Source organism: Squalius cephalus (genome assembly GCF_949319135.1).
Source record: "Squalius cephalus genome assembly, chromosome: 14".
Classification (NCBI taxonomy): Eukaryota; Metazoa; Chordata; class Actinopteri; order Cypriniformes; family Leuciscidae; genus Squalius; species Squalius cephalus.
In genome coordinates, this window is record NC_137135.1 from 3311879 (window position 1) to 3324770 (window position 12892).

General features: G+C 37.4%; 1 protein-coding gene across 1 annotated transcript in view; it reads left to right on the forward strand.

The window, feature by feature from the left end:
• The first annotated feature begins 362 nt into the window (after nt 1-362).
• The window catches only part of trim105 (tripartite motif containing 105), a 16837-nt gene continuing 4307 nt past the window's right edge, over nt 363-12892 (forward strand). The window contains exons 1-6 of the mRNA XM_079892684.1: nt 363-643; nt 2646-2962; nt 7474-7569; nt 7657-7890; nt 8158-8177; nt 11286-11392. Coding sequence (XP_079748810.1) covers nt 2690-2962; nt 7474-7569; nt 7657-7890; nt 8158-8177; nt 11286-11392 — 730 coding nt within the window. The 5' untranslated portion in view covers nt 363-643; nt 2646-2689. The remainder of the gene's footprint in view (nt 644-2645; nt 2963-7473; nt 7570-7656; nt 7891-8157; nt 8178-11285; nt 11393-12892) is intronic.

Sequence of the window (12892 nt, forward strand, 5' to 3'; positions counted from 1 at the left end):
GAACCCTTTGTCATGTAGATGCATGATCATTTAAAATGATACGAAACATCCTGAAATTTCATTAGATACTTTCATTGTACTTCTGCCTATTTTTCTCTTATCTTGAGGACCACATAAGTAAAAATGTCTCATCTTACCCCACTCTTCCCATGAACTACCCTGCTGAAAGAAAGAAAAAAGAAGAAGAAAAAAACGCTAAAACCACCCTAGGCTGTTTGGCTGGTCTAGCTGGTCTTCCAGCCTGGCCAAGCTGGTGTGCATCTGGTTTTAGCTGATTTTATAGTTGGTCTCCCATCTAAGACCAATCTGGTCAGCTAAAAAAAAAAAAGTGCCCAAAACCTCTCTAAAACCAGCCTGGGAAACCAGCTAAAACCAGCCATCCAGCTTAGGCTGGTTTTAGCTGTTTTTTCCGCCCAGCAGGGCTATGAATACAAAAAAACTGTTTTTCCCAAGATGTGGTAGGCCTGTACTCTTCAAAGTTTTGATTTCGTTTCCATCATGTGTTTAACCCATTGTGCGGCTGTCTGAATCATAATGAAAGTGAACCGAAAGCACTCCTCCACACAGCTGAAGAGTCTGACTTCTTGAACTGATTTCGCAGTCTCTCTACGGCTTCACACACAACCAAACCAAAGCACAGAGGGTAAGTTATACTGTTTATTTATTTAATAACAGCACATATTTTTCATCTGCATCTTTATTTTCGTGTAACTTTAGTTGTGTTTAGCCGTGTAACAGTTAGCTAACTCACAGCAGGCTAATGTTTTGTTTACATCCACACCGAGAGCGCGTAACAGCGGCTTTAACAGGATACGTGCGGTATATTTGTGCATTTGCTTTAATGAAATATACTACCATATTGTGTAGTTAAAAAGTTTACATTTAGAGTTTATAGCTGTTGTAAAAGGCTACTAATATGCAGTTCGTCGATAAATGCATTAGTTTCGGAAGCACTGAACTGTTACAGCATACAAAAAATCACAACCTTATTTCTGCCTAAATACCTTATAAGGTTACTACAGTATAACTTACACGTGGTGACATTAAGTATTTGCTGCGACTGTCGTCAATCATTAACCATGGGTTGCAGGACATTGTAATGCATGCTTGGTAGTACTATGAATGTGATTTTTAATCATAAATCATCATGTTATTTTACATAGGCCTATCAGTACTCACATGCTGTTTAGAATCCGAGCCATTTCACTGTATATGAGGCAGATCCCATAATCATATATAATGTTTTTACTGTAGTAATAAGAAATGAACTATGGTTTGTTGACAATTGTATAATTCTGTAAGAGACACCATCATAATTTAATATCATATACTGAGTAGTAAAAATGAAAACAGTGACCGGTTGATAAACTGCTTAGACTAGTCTTTCAAGTCATCTGATTTTCTTTAAAGCTGGTCATGCCTTTTTATAATCATTGAAGCGTAGACTGGCCTATGAACCCGAAAACTGATTACTAGGGGTGTGATGACATGCTTTCTTCAAGAGACCAGACGATACAAGATATTGGGTTCACGAGAACGAGACGACACAATATTTGAACACTAGTTTTAAGAAATAGCCTATTTAGTGACGAAATACATGAGTGGAAAAATAGCCTTTTATTCAACTGAAAGTCACAAAATGCAAAAAAATACAGATGCATTTTGAAAGGTTTTAACTAGGCTAATCTAGGGCTGTCACTAACGATTATTTTGGTAATTTTTGTATTAATCTAAGTGAACAATAGCCTTTATAATGACTTAAAATACATATATAATAACAATGAGGCAATAATTGGTTCAAGAGCAAGTATTCATATGGTTTTATTGAACAACACTGTTAAAATACAAAATATAAATATTATTAACTTATGGACATAATGTATTATAACAAATGCCTGCAGACTCAGAGGGCGCCAACAGCCTGGCGATTGTTGTTACACTTTACAGCAGATCAAATCATTGTTTAATATTGGTCAAACAACATTTATTTCAAATGTCCACTTATTCTTAAATATTTAGCCACTTCTTTATGATAGAAATGCTACAGCGAGGGTCTAAACTTTAATTTTGAAATCATGATTAACAACAGTTCGCATATTTAGAACATGATTTAGAAGCATATTGATATTGAAGCGCCGCGCTTCACTCTGAAAACCCGCAGCGCATGTATTGAATTAATTGAATCGCAGTATTTGAGATTTCACAATAGCACTATCCTATATTATGATTTTGGTAACACTTTACAATAAGGTTCATTAGTTAACATTAGTTAATTCATTATCCAGCATGAACTTACATTTGTTACTGTATTTGTTAATCGTTGTTAATGTTAGTTAATAAAAATCCAGCTGTTCTTTGTTTGTTCATGTTAGTTCTCAGTGCATTAACTAATGTTAACAAGATTTGAATAAAGTATTAGTAAATGTTGAAATCAACATTAACAAAGATTAATAAATGCTGTATATCTGTATATCTGTATATCTTCATCTGCTGATGTAGTTAACTAATAAACCTTATTGTAAAGTGTTACCATGATTTTGAAATGGTTTTACTATGTCATGCAGCTTTAGCAAACGGTCTCGCTGTGGCTGTGTTTGTGCAACTGGGCCCATGTGATTATTGTTCATGTTCGTTCTTACATGAAGTGCTCCAGAAGTGAAAGTGAAACGGACCGGAGATCTGCGTGCTCATGGCGTCCAACAGGAGCAGGACGAGTCTGCGAGAGGACCTGACGTGCGCCATCTGCTTCGAGCTCTTCAGGGAGCCCGTGATGCTGGGCTGCATGCACCACTTCTGCCGGAGATGCATCGTGTCGTACTGGAAGAGCGTCAGGGGTCCGGCGTCCTGCCCTCAGTGCAGGCAGGAGTTCCCCGACAGGAGCTTTCAGACCAACTACTTAGTGGCCGGGGTGGTGGAGAAGGTCAGGGCCGGCTCCACGCCTGCATCTATCAAGCATCTGGAGGTGAGTTTCCTCTCACTGTCAGGACTAGGGCTGGCTATCGGTTCGGATGGTCCAATTTGATTCGATTTCATTTCGCAAGCTCTCACTTCGATTCGATTTTGATTCCCAATTCGAATATAGATTTAATACATATCCTATATGTGACCCTGGACCACAAAACCAGTCACATGGGTCAAATTGAGATTTATACATCATCTGAAAGCTGAATAAATAATCTTTCCATTAATGTATGGTTTGTTAGGATAGGACAATATTTGGCTGAGATACAACTATTGAAAATCTGGAATCTGAGGGTGCAAAAAAATCAAAACATTGAGAAAATAGTCTTTAATGTTCACGATTGTGCTGCATTCACTCACAAAAATACATGTTTTATGTATTTACGGTAGGAAATGTACAGAATACCTTTAGTCCAGGCGTTTTAGGAAAAAAGGATGAACAAATTGCAACAGAATCAAACTCAACTGATTTTGTATCCTCAATATGTTCTGAGTAAGAAAAAAAAGCCCCGAAGAATCCCATTAGGGGAAAGATTAGAAAAAGACCCAAATATAGCCTATTCATACGCCTATTCATTCTTTTTCTCACATGAATAGGGTAATACATGTAACCTTTAGATATCACCATGAAAATGACTGAGTTGATTACTTATATCAAGACAAACAAAAAATGTATTACAAGTTTTTTTTAATTGTTTGTTAACATGGACAAACGGTGCATAATCTAATTACAGATGTGCTAATTTGCATAAATACCACAACAGATCTAAACATTGGGTATAGCCAGGAGAAAATGTCTTGTTGAATCTTGTTGACACATAACAGTAAAACACTTAATGTTAAGGTCTGAATGGAACCCATTTAGGCTACCCATGAGCATTAATACACAGAGGCAGGAAGAAGTACTTTAGAAAACTTTCCCCTAATGGGATTCTTCGGGGCTTTTTTTTTTTCCTTACTCAGGACATATTGAGGATACAAAATCAGTTGAGTTTGCTTCTGTTGCAATTTGTTCACGGTTGACCCCCATTTTGGCTTAAAGGGTTAGTTCACCCAAAAATGAAAATTCTGTCAGTAATTACTCACCCTCATGTTGTTCCAACCGCGTCAGACCTTCGTTGATCTTCGGAACACAAATTAAGATATTTTTGATGAAATCAGAGCTATGTCTCACTCCTCCATAGGCTGCTATGTGACCGAAACTTGCTGGCCCAGAAAAGTCATCAAAGAGATCGTTAATATAGTCCAAGTGACTCCAGTGGCTCAATCTTAAGTATATCAAGCGACGAGAATACTTTTTGTGCGCAAAAACAAACAAAAATAACGACTTTATTCCACTATTCATTTCCTTCTCTCTGGGCCTCTAGTTGGTTCGCGTAGTGTTTTTGCGCAGCGCGTCTGTGTTTACGTCACCACGTAGGCTCACTATTGGCCGACGCCGGTCATGTGTGTGATGCGTGATGACGTGCAACACAGACGCGCAGCGCAAAAACACTACGAGGCCCAGAGAGAAGGAAATGAAAAGTGGAATAAAGTCGTTATTTTTGTTTGTTTTTGCGCACAAAAAGTATTCTCGTCGCTTGATAAACTTAAGATTGAGCCACTGGAGTCACTTGGACTATATTAACGATCTCTTTAATAACTTTTCTGGGCCAGCAAGTTTCGGTCACATAGCAGCCTATGGAGGAGTGAGACATAGCTCTGATTTCATCAAAAATATCTTAATTTGTGTTCCGAAGATGAACGAAGGTCTTACGCGGTTGGAACAACATGAGGGTGAGTAATTACTGACAGAATTTTCATTTTTGGGTGAACTAACCCTTTAAAACGCCTGGACTACTTCATGGAACATGATCTTTACTTAATATCCTGATGATTTTTGGCATAAAAGAAAAATGGATAATTTTGACCCATACACTGTATTGTTGGCTATTGCCACAGATATACCCGTGCGACTCGTGACCGGTGACGTGATCCAGGGTCACGTATTTATAAAAAAGAACAGTGAACATAAGTTTACAAGTGGTTGATTAATATAAAGAAATGAAGAGCCACAAACCTGTATATTAAACTCTTTTTATTTTAGGTACATTAACACAGAACCCAACTCTATATTTTAGATGCATACGATGATTAGACTGGATTTTAATGCAAAAATTGATGCTGGAAACTGGACGAGTGAGAACAGAACGCCTCGATCAAACACGATCCGGTTAATTTATGTTTAAGATTAAACACACATATAATCTCCCAGCATTAGTGTAACATGGAGACTGCAAGCCTGAACAGAGGAGGAAAACTAACACTGGCTTCTGGGTGATAGATTAATAAATATGGAAATAAAATCGATTTGGCCACGAATCGATTATTATTCAATCTTTCGATTTAATTTTAAATAAATCTATTTTTCTATTTTTTTGCCCAGGGCTAGTCAGGATAAGGCCAGACTCGTGACCGTCTTTCACTTGGTCCTACATCATGTCAGCATTAATGACAAGTTCTGTATTTCCAGAAACATTTCTTTAAAATATTCTTCCTTATTTTTGAGATATAAAGCTCATGATTGCTTTATTGTTTCATAAACCACAAGACTTAAAGTAGTCATGTCACGTGACTAGTGAATTTCCAACAGACCATAAGTGGACTGTGCATCATCTGACACTGCTTTGTTCAACTGGCAAAGATTTACAATTGGTCACACTTTACAGTAAGGTTCATTAGTTAACATTAGTTAATTACCTCAGTTAACATGAGCTAAGAATGAACAATACTTCTTCAGCATTTATTAATCTTAGTTCATACTCATTTCAACATTCACTAATACATTATTAAATCAAAGGTTGTGTTTGTTAACATTAGTTAATGCACTGTGAACTAACATGAACAAACAATGAAAAATACAGCTGTATTTTTATTAACTAACACTAACAAAGATTAATAAATACAGTAACAAATGTATTGCTCATTGTTAGTTCATGTTAGTTAATACATTAACTAATGTTAACTAATGAACCTTATTGTGAAGTGTTACCATTGTGTTGAATTATAATATACCATTTCATAATAAAGCGCAACCCTGTTAGCTCACATTTGCAAAATAATTGACCAAAACAGATTTGAGTTAAATCTCCAGACTTTTGCTGCATAGAGATAAACAAATATTTCTAATCTGACAAGATTTTCACAGATTTTTATGAGATAGTCATGTGTGATTGCATTTGTAAGAACTTTTAAGAAACATCAGTCAATCAAGCATTTTTTATGACAGAACTTTTTTAATTATCATGTATGAATGAAAATGTGTAAATGTATATTTGTCATACTAAAGAGAACTTACTATAATAGTGATGCTCGAGACATTATTGGTCATTCTTTGTTTTTATAAAAAAAAGACTTAACAATAATACTAATAAAATAATACTAATACTAATCCTGCTAATAACATTATAGAGCGACATGCTGTTGGGCTGATGAATATTGAGCACCATGTCTGTGTTCGCTCAGACTGATTTGCTGGATATAAAACATGGATATAGTGATATGAGTGAGCGCCTGCGAAAAGCCTGAAATATAGATGATAATTATTCCAAGGGAGCTCTGTCATTTTAATAGGAAAAAAAAGAAAGATTACCATTGTGCTATCGCTTTCTCTTTGTGTGTGTGTGTGTGTGTGTGTGTGTGTGTGTGTGTGTGTGTGAGAGAGAGAGAGAATCCAATCCATTCATATCAGTGGGAATAGTGTGAATAGATATACACTGCTGTTCAAAAGTTTGGGATCGGTAATATTTTTAATGTTTTTAAGTCATTATGCTCACCAAGGCTGCATTTATTTCATAAAAAAAAAAAAAAAAAATAGTAATATTGATAAATTGTAATTTTCATCATCATTACTCCAGTTTTCAGTGTCACATGATCCTTCAGAAATCACTCTTGTTCATCCTAGTACACATGGATGAACTACTGTAATATAAAATAGTAAAAGCTAAGCATGATTTTCGGAAACATTCTTTATGAAAAGTACAGTTCTTGTTAATTATATTTATAAAAAAATATATACATGTTGAGTTTATTGCAAAATATGCTTACATTTTTAAGTATTTTGAGAGCGGGAGACCCACTGGATTAAGTTATTCGCAGTGCTTTGTGGGAGTGGGCGGAGCTAAAGAGTTCTTTTCAACTCTCTGATTGGTGGAATGTTCTGTACAGCATCATGGGAAATGTAGTTTTTCACCAGGAATCTAAGCTGAAATAATGCAGGCTGACGGCTTCAACCGCAGCAAATACCATTGAATAACAACCTCGTGTAACTTAAAGCTGTGTAACTTATCGTCAAAGATCAGTTTCCTTATGGATGAAATGAAAGGAGATTTTACTTCGGGAACCCGATTGTTGCTCTCTATTGTTGACTGTTGATACTGACTCCCAGTTAGATCAGATAATGCCGTTTTCTTCCCATTTTTCAGTGAATGCTCTGTGTAAGTGCTTCTAATACTGTGTCTGTGTCTCTTGTAGAAGCAATTAAAGGAGCGTCTAGAATCGCAGTGCTCCCTGAAAGAGGCCTACGTCTCCATGATCCGTGCAGACAGAGACCAGATGGAGAACTTAAGAGTGGGTCTTCCTTTAAGAAGAGAAAGATCACAACGTGACACTTCCTGCGAACTGGGAATCACACAGCTCTCCTTTTCTTGCGTTCAGAAAGCGGGAGCCGAGCTGCAGGGCCGAGTGCAGAGTGACTTCCAGGCCCTACATCACTTCCTGCGGGTGGAGGAGGAGGCCATGATGGAGGAGCTGAAGCAGGAGATGGAGCAGATGCTGACGGGCCTGGAGCAACACCTGGAGGCCCTACAGGAGGCCATCCGAGACGCGGAGCAGAACATCCACGCGCTCCGACACACCGCCAGCTGCGCAGACCAGTCTGTGCTCGTAGAGGTGATCACACTGATGCTTTCCAGCAGATCCATCTGTCACAGAGCTAATATTGGGAAGATTAATGCCATATTTACACCAGGAACCAGAGTGCTGGTGTCAGAATGAGTTATTAGTGAAGTGTAGCTACAGCCCGAGTCTCATGTATATTTCACACAACAGCAGAACTGTAGAAAAATAATGATCAGACAGATGGTGTGCTTTTGCTTGCTGACTTCTGTAGTTGATTCAGCTAATAACCTGTTGTGTTCTGTTTCCCCTCCTCCACAGCTTCCAGAACTGAATTCTGGGTGAGTAGAAATTAAAAACGGCTTTGTATTGTATAAAATGTTCTTCTGGGATCTGGGAGAGATCTTTTTCTTTCAGAATCGATATTAATTCATATGAAATAGCTTTATTTTTGTCCTTGCTTGTGGATGAGGTTGACAGAAGTTAGCCAGTTTCGTTCCCACAGAGGATGTGTCGTTATCTATGAGTGTTTAGTGGTGTAATGCGTGAGACTGAACGCACTGAAAGCCCTCGCGCTGCTCATATGCTGAGAGAGAGATAAGACCGTAGAGCTGCACCATTCATCTTTAAAACACTGTGATCTCCATTCAAACACACGCGCGATCTTCTTCAGATTCGTCTGTCTATTAAACCTTTGATAAAATCATATCGCAACATTCAGATCTGTGTTGGCGCTTCACAAACAGTCTTTTCAACCTCATAGTATCATTATTTCTGTGATGCAATAGTTCAAATTATCATAAAGTACTGGGATAAAAGTTTAAAGTTCAAATACACACACTGATGTCTACGATAGAAATTTGGTGACGACAAGTGACTGTTAAAAATGTATTTGTTATTGAATCATTTATTAAAGAGAATGTAGTACTAACTGTATGATACTTCTGAAATAAAACTCAGATATGAATGAAGAGATGAATTGTTTTTGTAAATATGCCTCATCTTATACATCATGTACAGTTTGTATAAGTGTATGATTCAACTCTTCCCCGTGGTCTAGTGTTAAAAAAAATCGAATCGCAATTTATATGGTATCGGCACCCGAGTATCGTGATAGTATGGAGTCGGGAGATGGGTGTGTCGTCCCAGCCTTAGCTTTTACCACTGTTTATAAACATAATCATGTTTCTTATATAATCTCTAATTCAATTTGATCCAAGCAATTCTAGTCGCTGCCAATACTAGTAAAATGTCACTGTTCTCTGTACCAATTTTATAGGAAAACCTATTGAAACTATTTAAAACAAAAAATATTACATTTAGGGAGTTAATTATAAATAATCATAATAATAATTTTAATTAAACTCTCTGGTGTTTTGAATGGTATATAGTGCATTAGTTCCGGCGCTGGTTCCGGAAGTATTTTTTCCATTCATTTCTTCCATAGGGATTTAAAAAAAAAACATGAACATACTGAAAAGTTCGCACTGGAAAGTTCCATAGACAGTATAAGAAATGGACAGAGCCATCTCATTGGAACTCAATTGAGACAAGTGAAGCCCATTTTTAGCGATTTTTTTTAGGACTTCCGTTCCTGACGCGCAGACTCAAACCGACTCAAACTGAGCTTGACGACGTAGATGTGACGTGAGCAGCCCGTCTGTCTTCTAGTGGCTGTGCCGAGAGAAATCTGAACCATTCCCTTCCGAAACTTGCAGAGACGGAGAGTGTGAGTAGGAGCTGTCCATGAGCTAGGAGCAGGAGAAACTTTTGCTAAGTATTCTGATTAATTATTTTGTCATTTTGCCTCCACGTCTCCCCGATTGCCCGCGAGCTTCTTCTCCTGTCCATACGGTAATCTCTCTACTGTGCGACAGAGAGTCGCGTGGTTATGACGCAATCGTTAGCCTATTTTTACAAAATCTGCATCTACGGGGCCATAACATAAGCTACAAGGTAATGGAGCATTTTATACATTGTCGTGTTTTTTTAGAAATAAATAATGGACAAATGGAGCCTTTAAACGCCTCAGATGTAAAGTTATTCGCTGTCAAAGTGACGCCAAAATGAATGGGAGTCAATGGAATGCTAACAGCAGGTTAGCGGCTTCAACTTCCGGTCGACTTCCTTCCCGCTTGGAAAGTTCGCACTACTGCAGGCCCATGATGCATTGCGAACAGAATAATCGAATTAAAAATGAAATATAAAACTAGTCATTTACAAATATATATATATATATATATAAACAATATATTTTAGGTTTGTTGAAAAGGTTTTTTGAGAGCATAGAGATCCACTCAATTATGTAATTCGCAATGCATCATGGGAGTGGGCGGAGCTTCTGTACAGCATCATGGGAAATTTAGTTTTTCCACCACAAATTCTGCTGTTAAACACTATTTTCTTATTAAATAATTTGAAATAATGCAAGTTGATGGCTTCAACAAAAGCAAAAACCATCGATTAACAACCCAGTAGGGCTGAGATTAAGGGTGCGCAAGTTATCGTTAAAAATCAGTTTCCCTATGGAGAAAATGAATGGAGATTTTACTTCTGGAACCGGACTGTTGCTCTCTACTGAGAGGATTCTGTCTAACTCAAACACCTCTGATTGGTCAGCGCGTTCACACTCACAACACACACGTCTGTGATTGGCTACAATGCTCAACGCTTCACAAAACTGTAGATAGGGCACTGAGCTGACTTGAGAACATGTGGCTTATTTATTTTTATTTAATTTTTTATAAATATGTTTTATTGATTTTCACTTTTTCTTTTATACAAACACAAAAAGCATGACAATATGATAATATAACAACAATTAAAACAAAAGAAGTACATTTCAGGTCACATAAAGGGGAAGAAAATGTGCATATTAGATTTCAATGTGTAAGTATATATATATCTATCAGGATAAAAGGGCTAGCGATAACGTACAGACATTAAATAATACTGTAGGTGCAACTGACAAAATCAACCAGGACACACACAAGCCAATCCTACATTAATCCTCCCGTCAAGATGGAGGCAATGTCACCATCAACTTATACCAGAAAAGGTTTCCAAATTTTATGAAATACTACGCTCTTATCATGTAATATACAAGTCAGGTAGTCCAGTGACACATACTCAAGAATAGTCTGACGCCACATCTTAATAGAGGGGGCTCTATCCCAGATCCATTGTAGAAGTGTATATTCTGGCACAGAAAATAAGATTAAGTCTTATGTTGTACTTATCAAGGCCTATAGGGGAAGACATTCCCAGTAGGCAAACACTGGATCTGGAACCAGAGAAACACCCAGTATTATATTCAGTTCTACAGAAACATCCAACCAGAACCCCTGTATCTTATTACAGAACCACAACCGATGAGTAAGATGACCTTCTGTGTGTTTTTAAGATGTTAACTGCTCTTGTGTTTATTCTGAAACCCCTGATGACTCCAGATCTCCTCTGCAAGAGCTGCACGTCAACCTGAACACGTTCAGAAGCAAACGCATCGCTCCTCTTCAATACACTATGTGGCGAAAAATGTTTCATCATCTGAATCCAGGTAAGTTGTGTCTGTTGTACCTCGGCACTATACTTTATCCACTACACATCATATACTTAATAAGCAGTGACTACGTGATATTTGTTATTTTAGAGAAGTGGAGGAATAGCTGGAGGTAGTCATTACCCGCTGTGACAGATGGTGTTACTGCCATATAGTGACAGTACATTAAATGTATGTGCAGCCAAGGCGTCAGTGACTCGTTTCAGCAGCCTTCAGCTTTTTAGTTTACATAAAAATGTAGGGTTACACCCTTATCAGGAAATGATGAAAACCTGCGGTCGTCTGACTGACTGTTCTACTGATTTCCGTGTGTTTTCCTGTCTGTCAGAGTTTGAAAACCTACAGATCAGTGTAAGAAAACACTTTAATATTGTAGTTACTGTTAAAAAACACTTTAATAGTGTAGTTACTGTTATATTTCATAGCATATCTTTATAGCACATATCCATATGCAGATTCCACTATGATTCTGGTTCATTTCTTGAAAGGAAAGTTTGGTTTTGAGGCTTTTAGTCAATATCTGTGAGGCAAATGATATGCTAGTGTACTCCTAAAAGTGGTAAACATATTTAAAATTACACTGAAATATTTATGGTTGTCTTGTCAATAATATGACTAGCAATAGAAAGTTGCAAATCATGGTTCACGATTGACATAAACTAAAGGTTATTAAAAAGGCACAAGCACATTGATTTGTCCCCGTTCAGTATGTGGCTCAAGTCTTTAATTATTCCTGACAGGAACGAGTTGGGCACGATGACTGATGTAATGACTTGTGGTTCAGTGAATAAGTGAAGAAACACTACAGCCAGTTCATCGAGTGTGTGGTTAGACCGCTAAAAGCAACAGTAAATCCAGTACATAATCAAGTGAATAAAAATTCAACCATTTTAACATTGTTCAAAACACATACTCAGTGACTAATACAATCTTTGTCATGGAATACACTTAGTATTTTAAAGTCCCCCTGTAGTCAATAATTGTATCCCTTAAAACTCATCTTTGATCGACAAAATTACATATTTAAAAGTTTTTTCCTTGAAAAAAAAAAGTCTTCATGACTTAAATATCTTGAATGTAACTCGACACCCATTTATTACGCTGTTCTATGAATATGCAAATGAGCCCCGCCTCCACTCACTGGGATTACCTGATCCACTCGCTCAACTGTAGTAAACGCTACAATACTGGTTTAATTCAGCCATATATGTTTGATCCAGAAACTGATTCAGAAGAAGAGAGTCAGTTACACCTGAAGCTCGTCTACAAGTGCATGTGTCAGAATGGTGATGCGCTCTCTTCAACATCAGACACATAACAGTAATTGATAAGATCCTGATATGATATGAAATAGCTTTATCAAACAGCTAATAATGTGTTGCTAATGTCACACTAACCATGTTCCCGTTGGCCATCTCAGAGTCAGCTGCCTTCTAACAATCATCAGAACGTCTCAGAACGTCACTGGAGAAAGGCATATTGTTCATCATAACATCA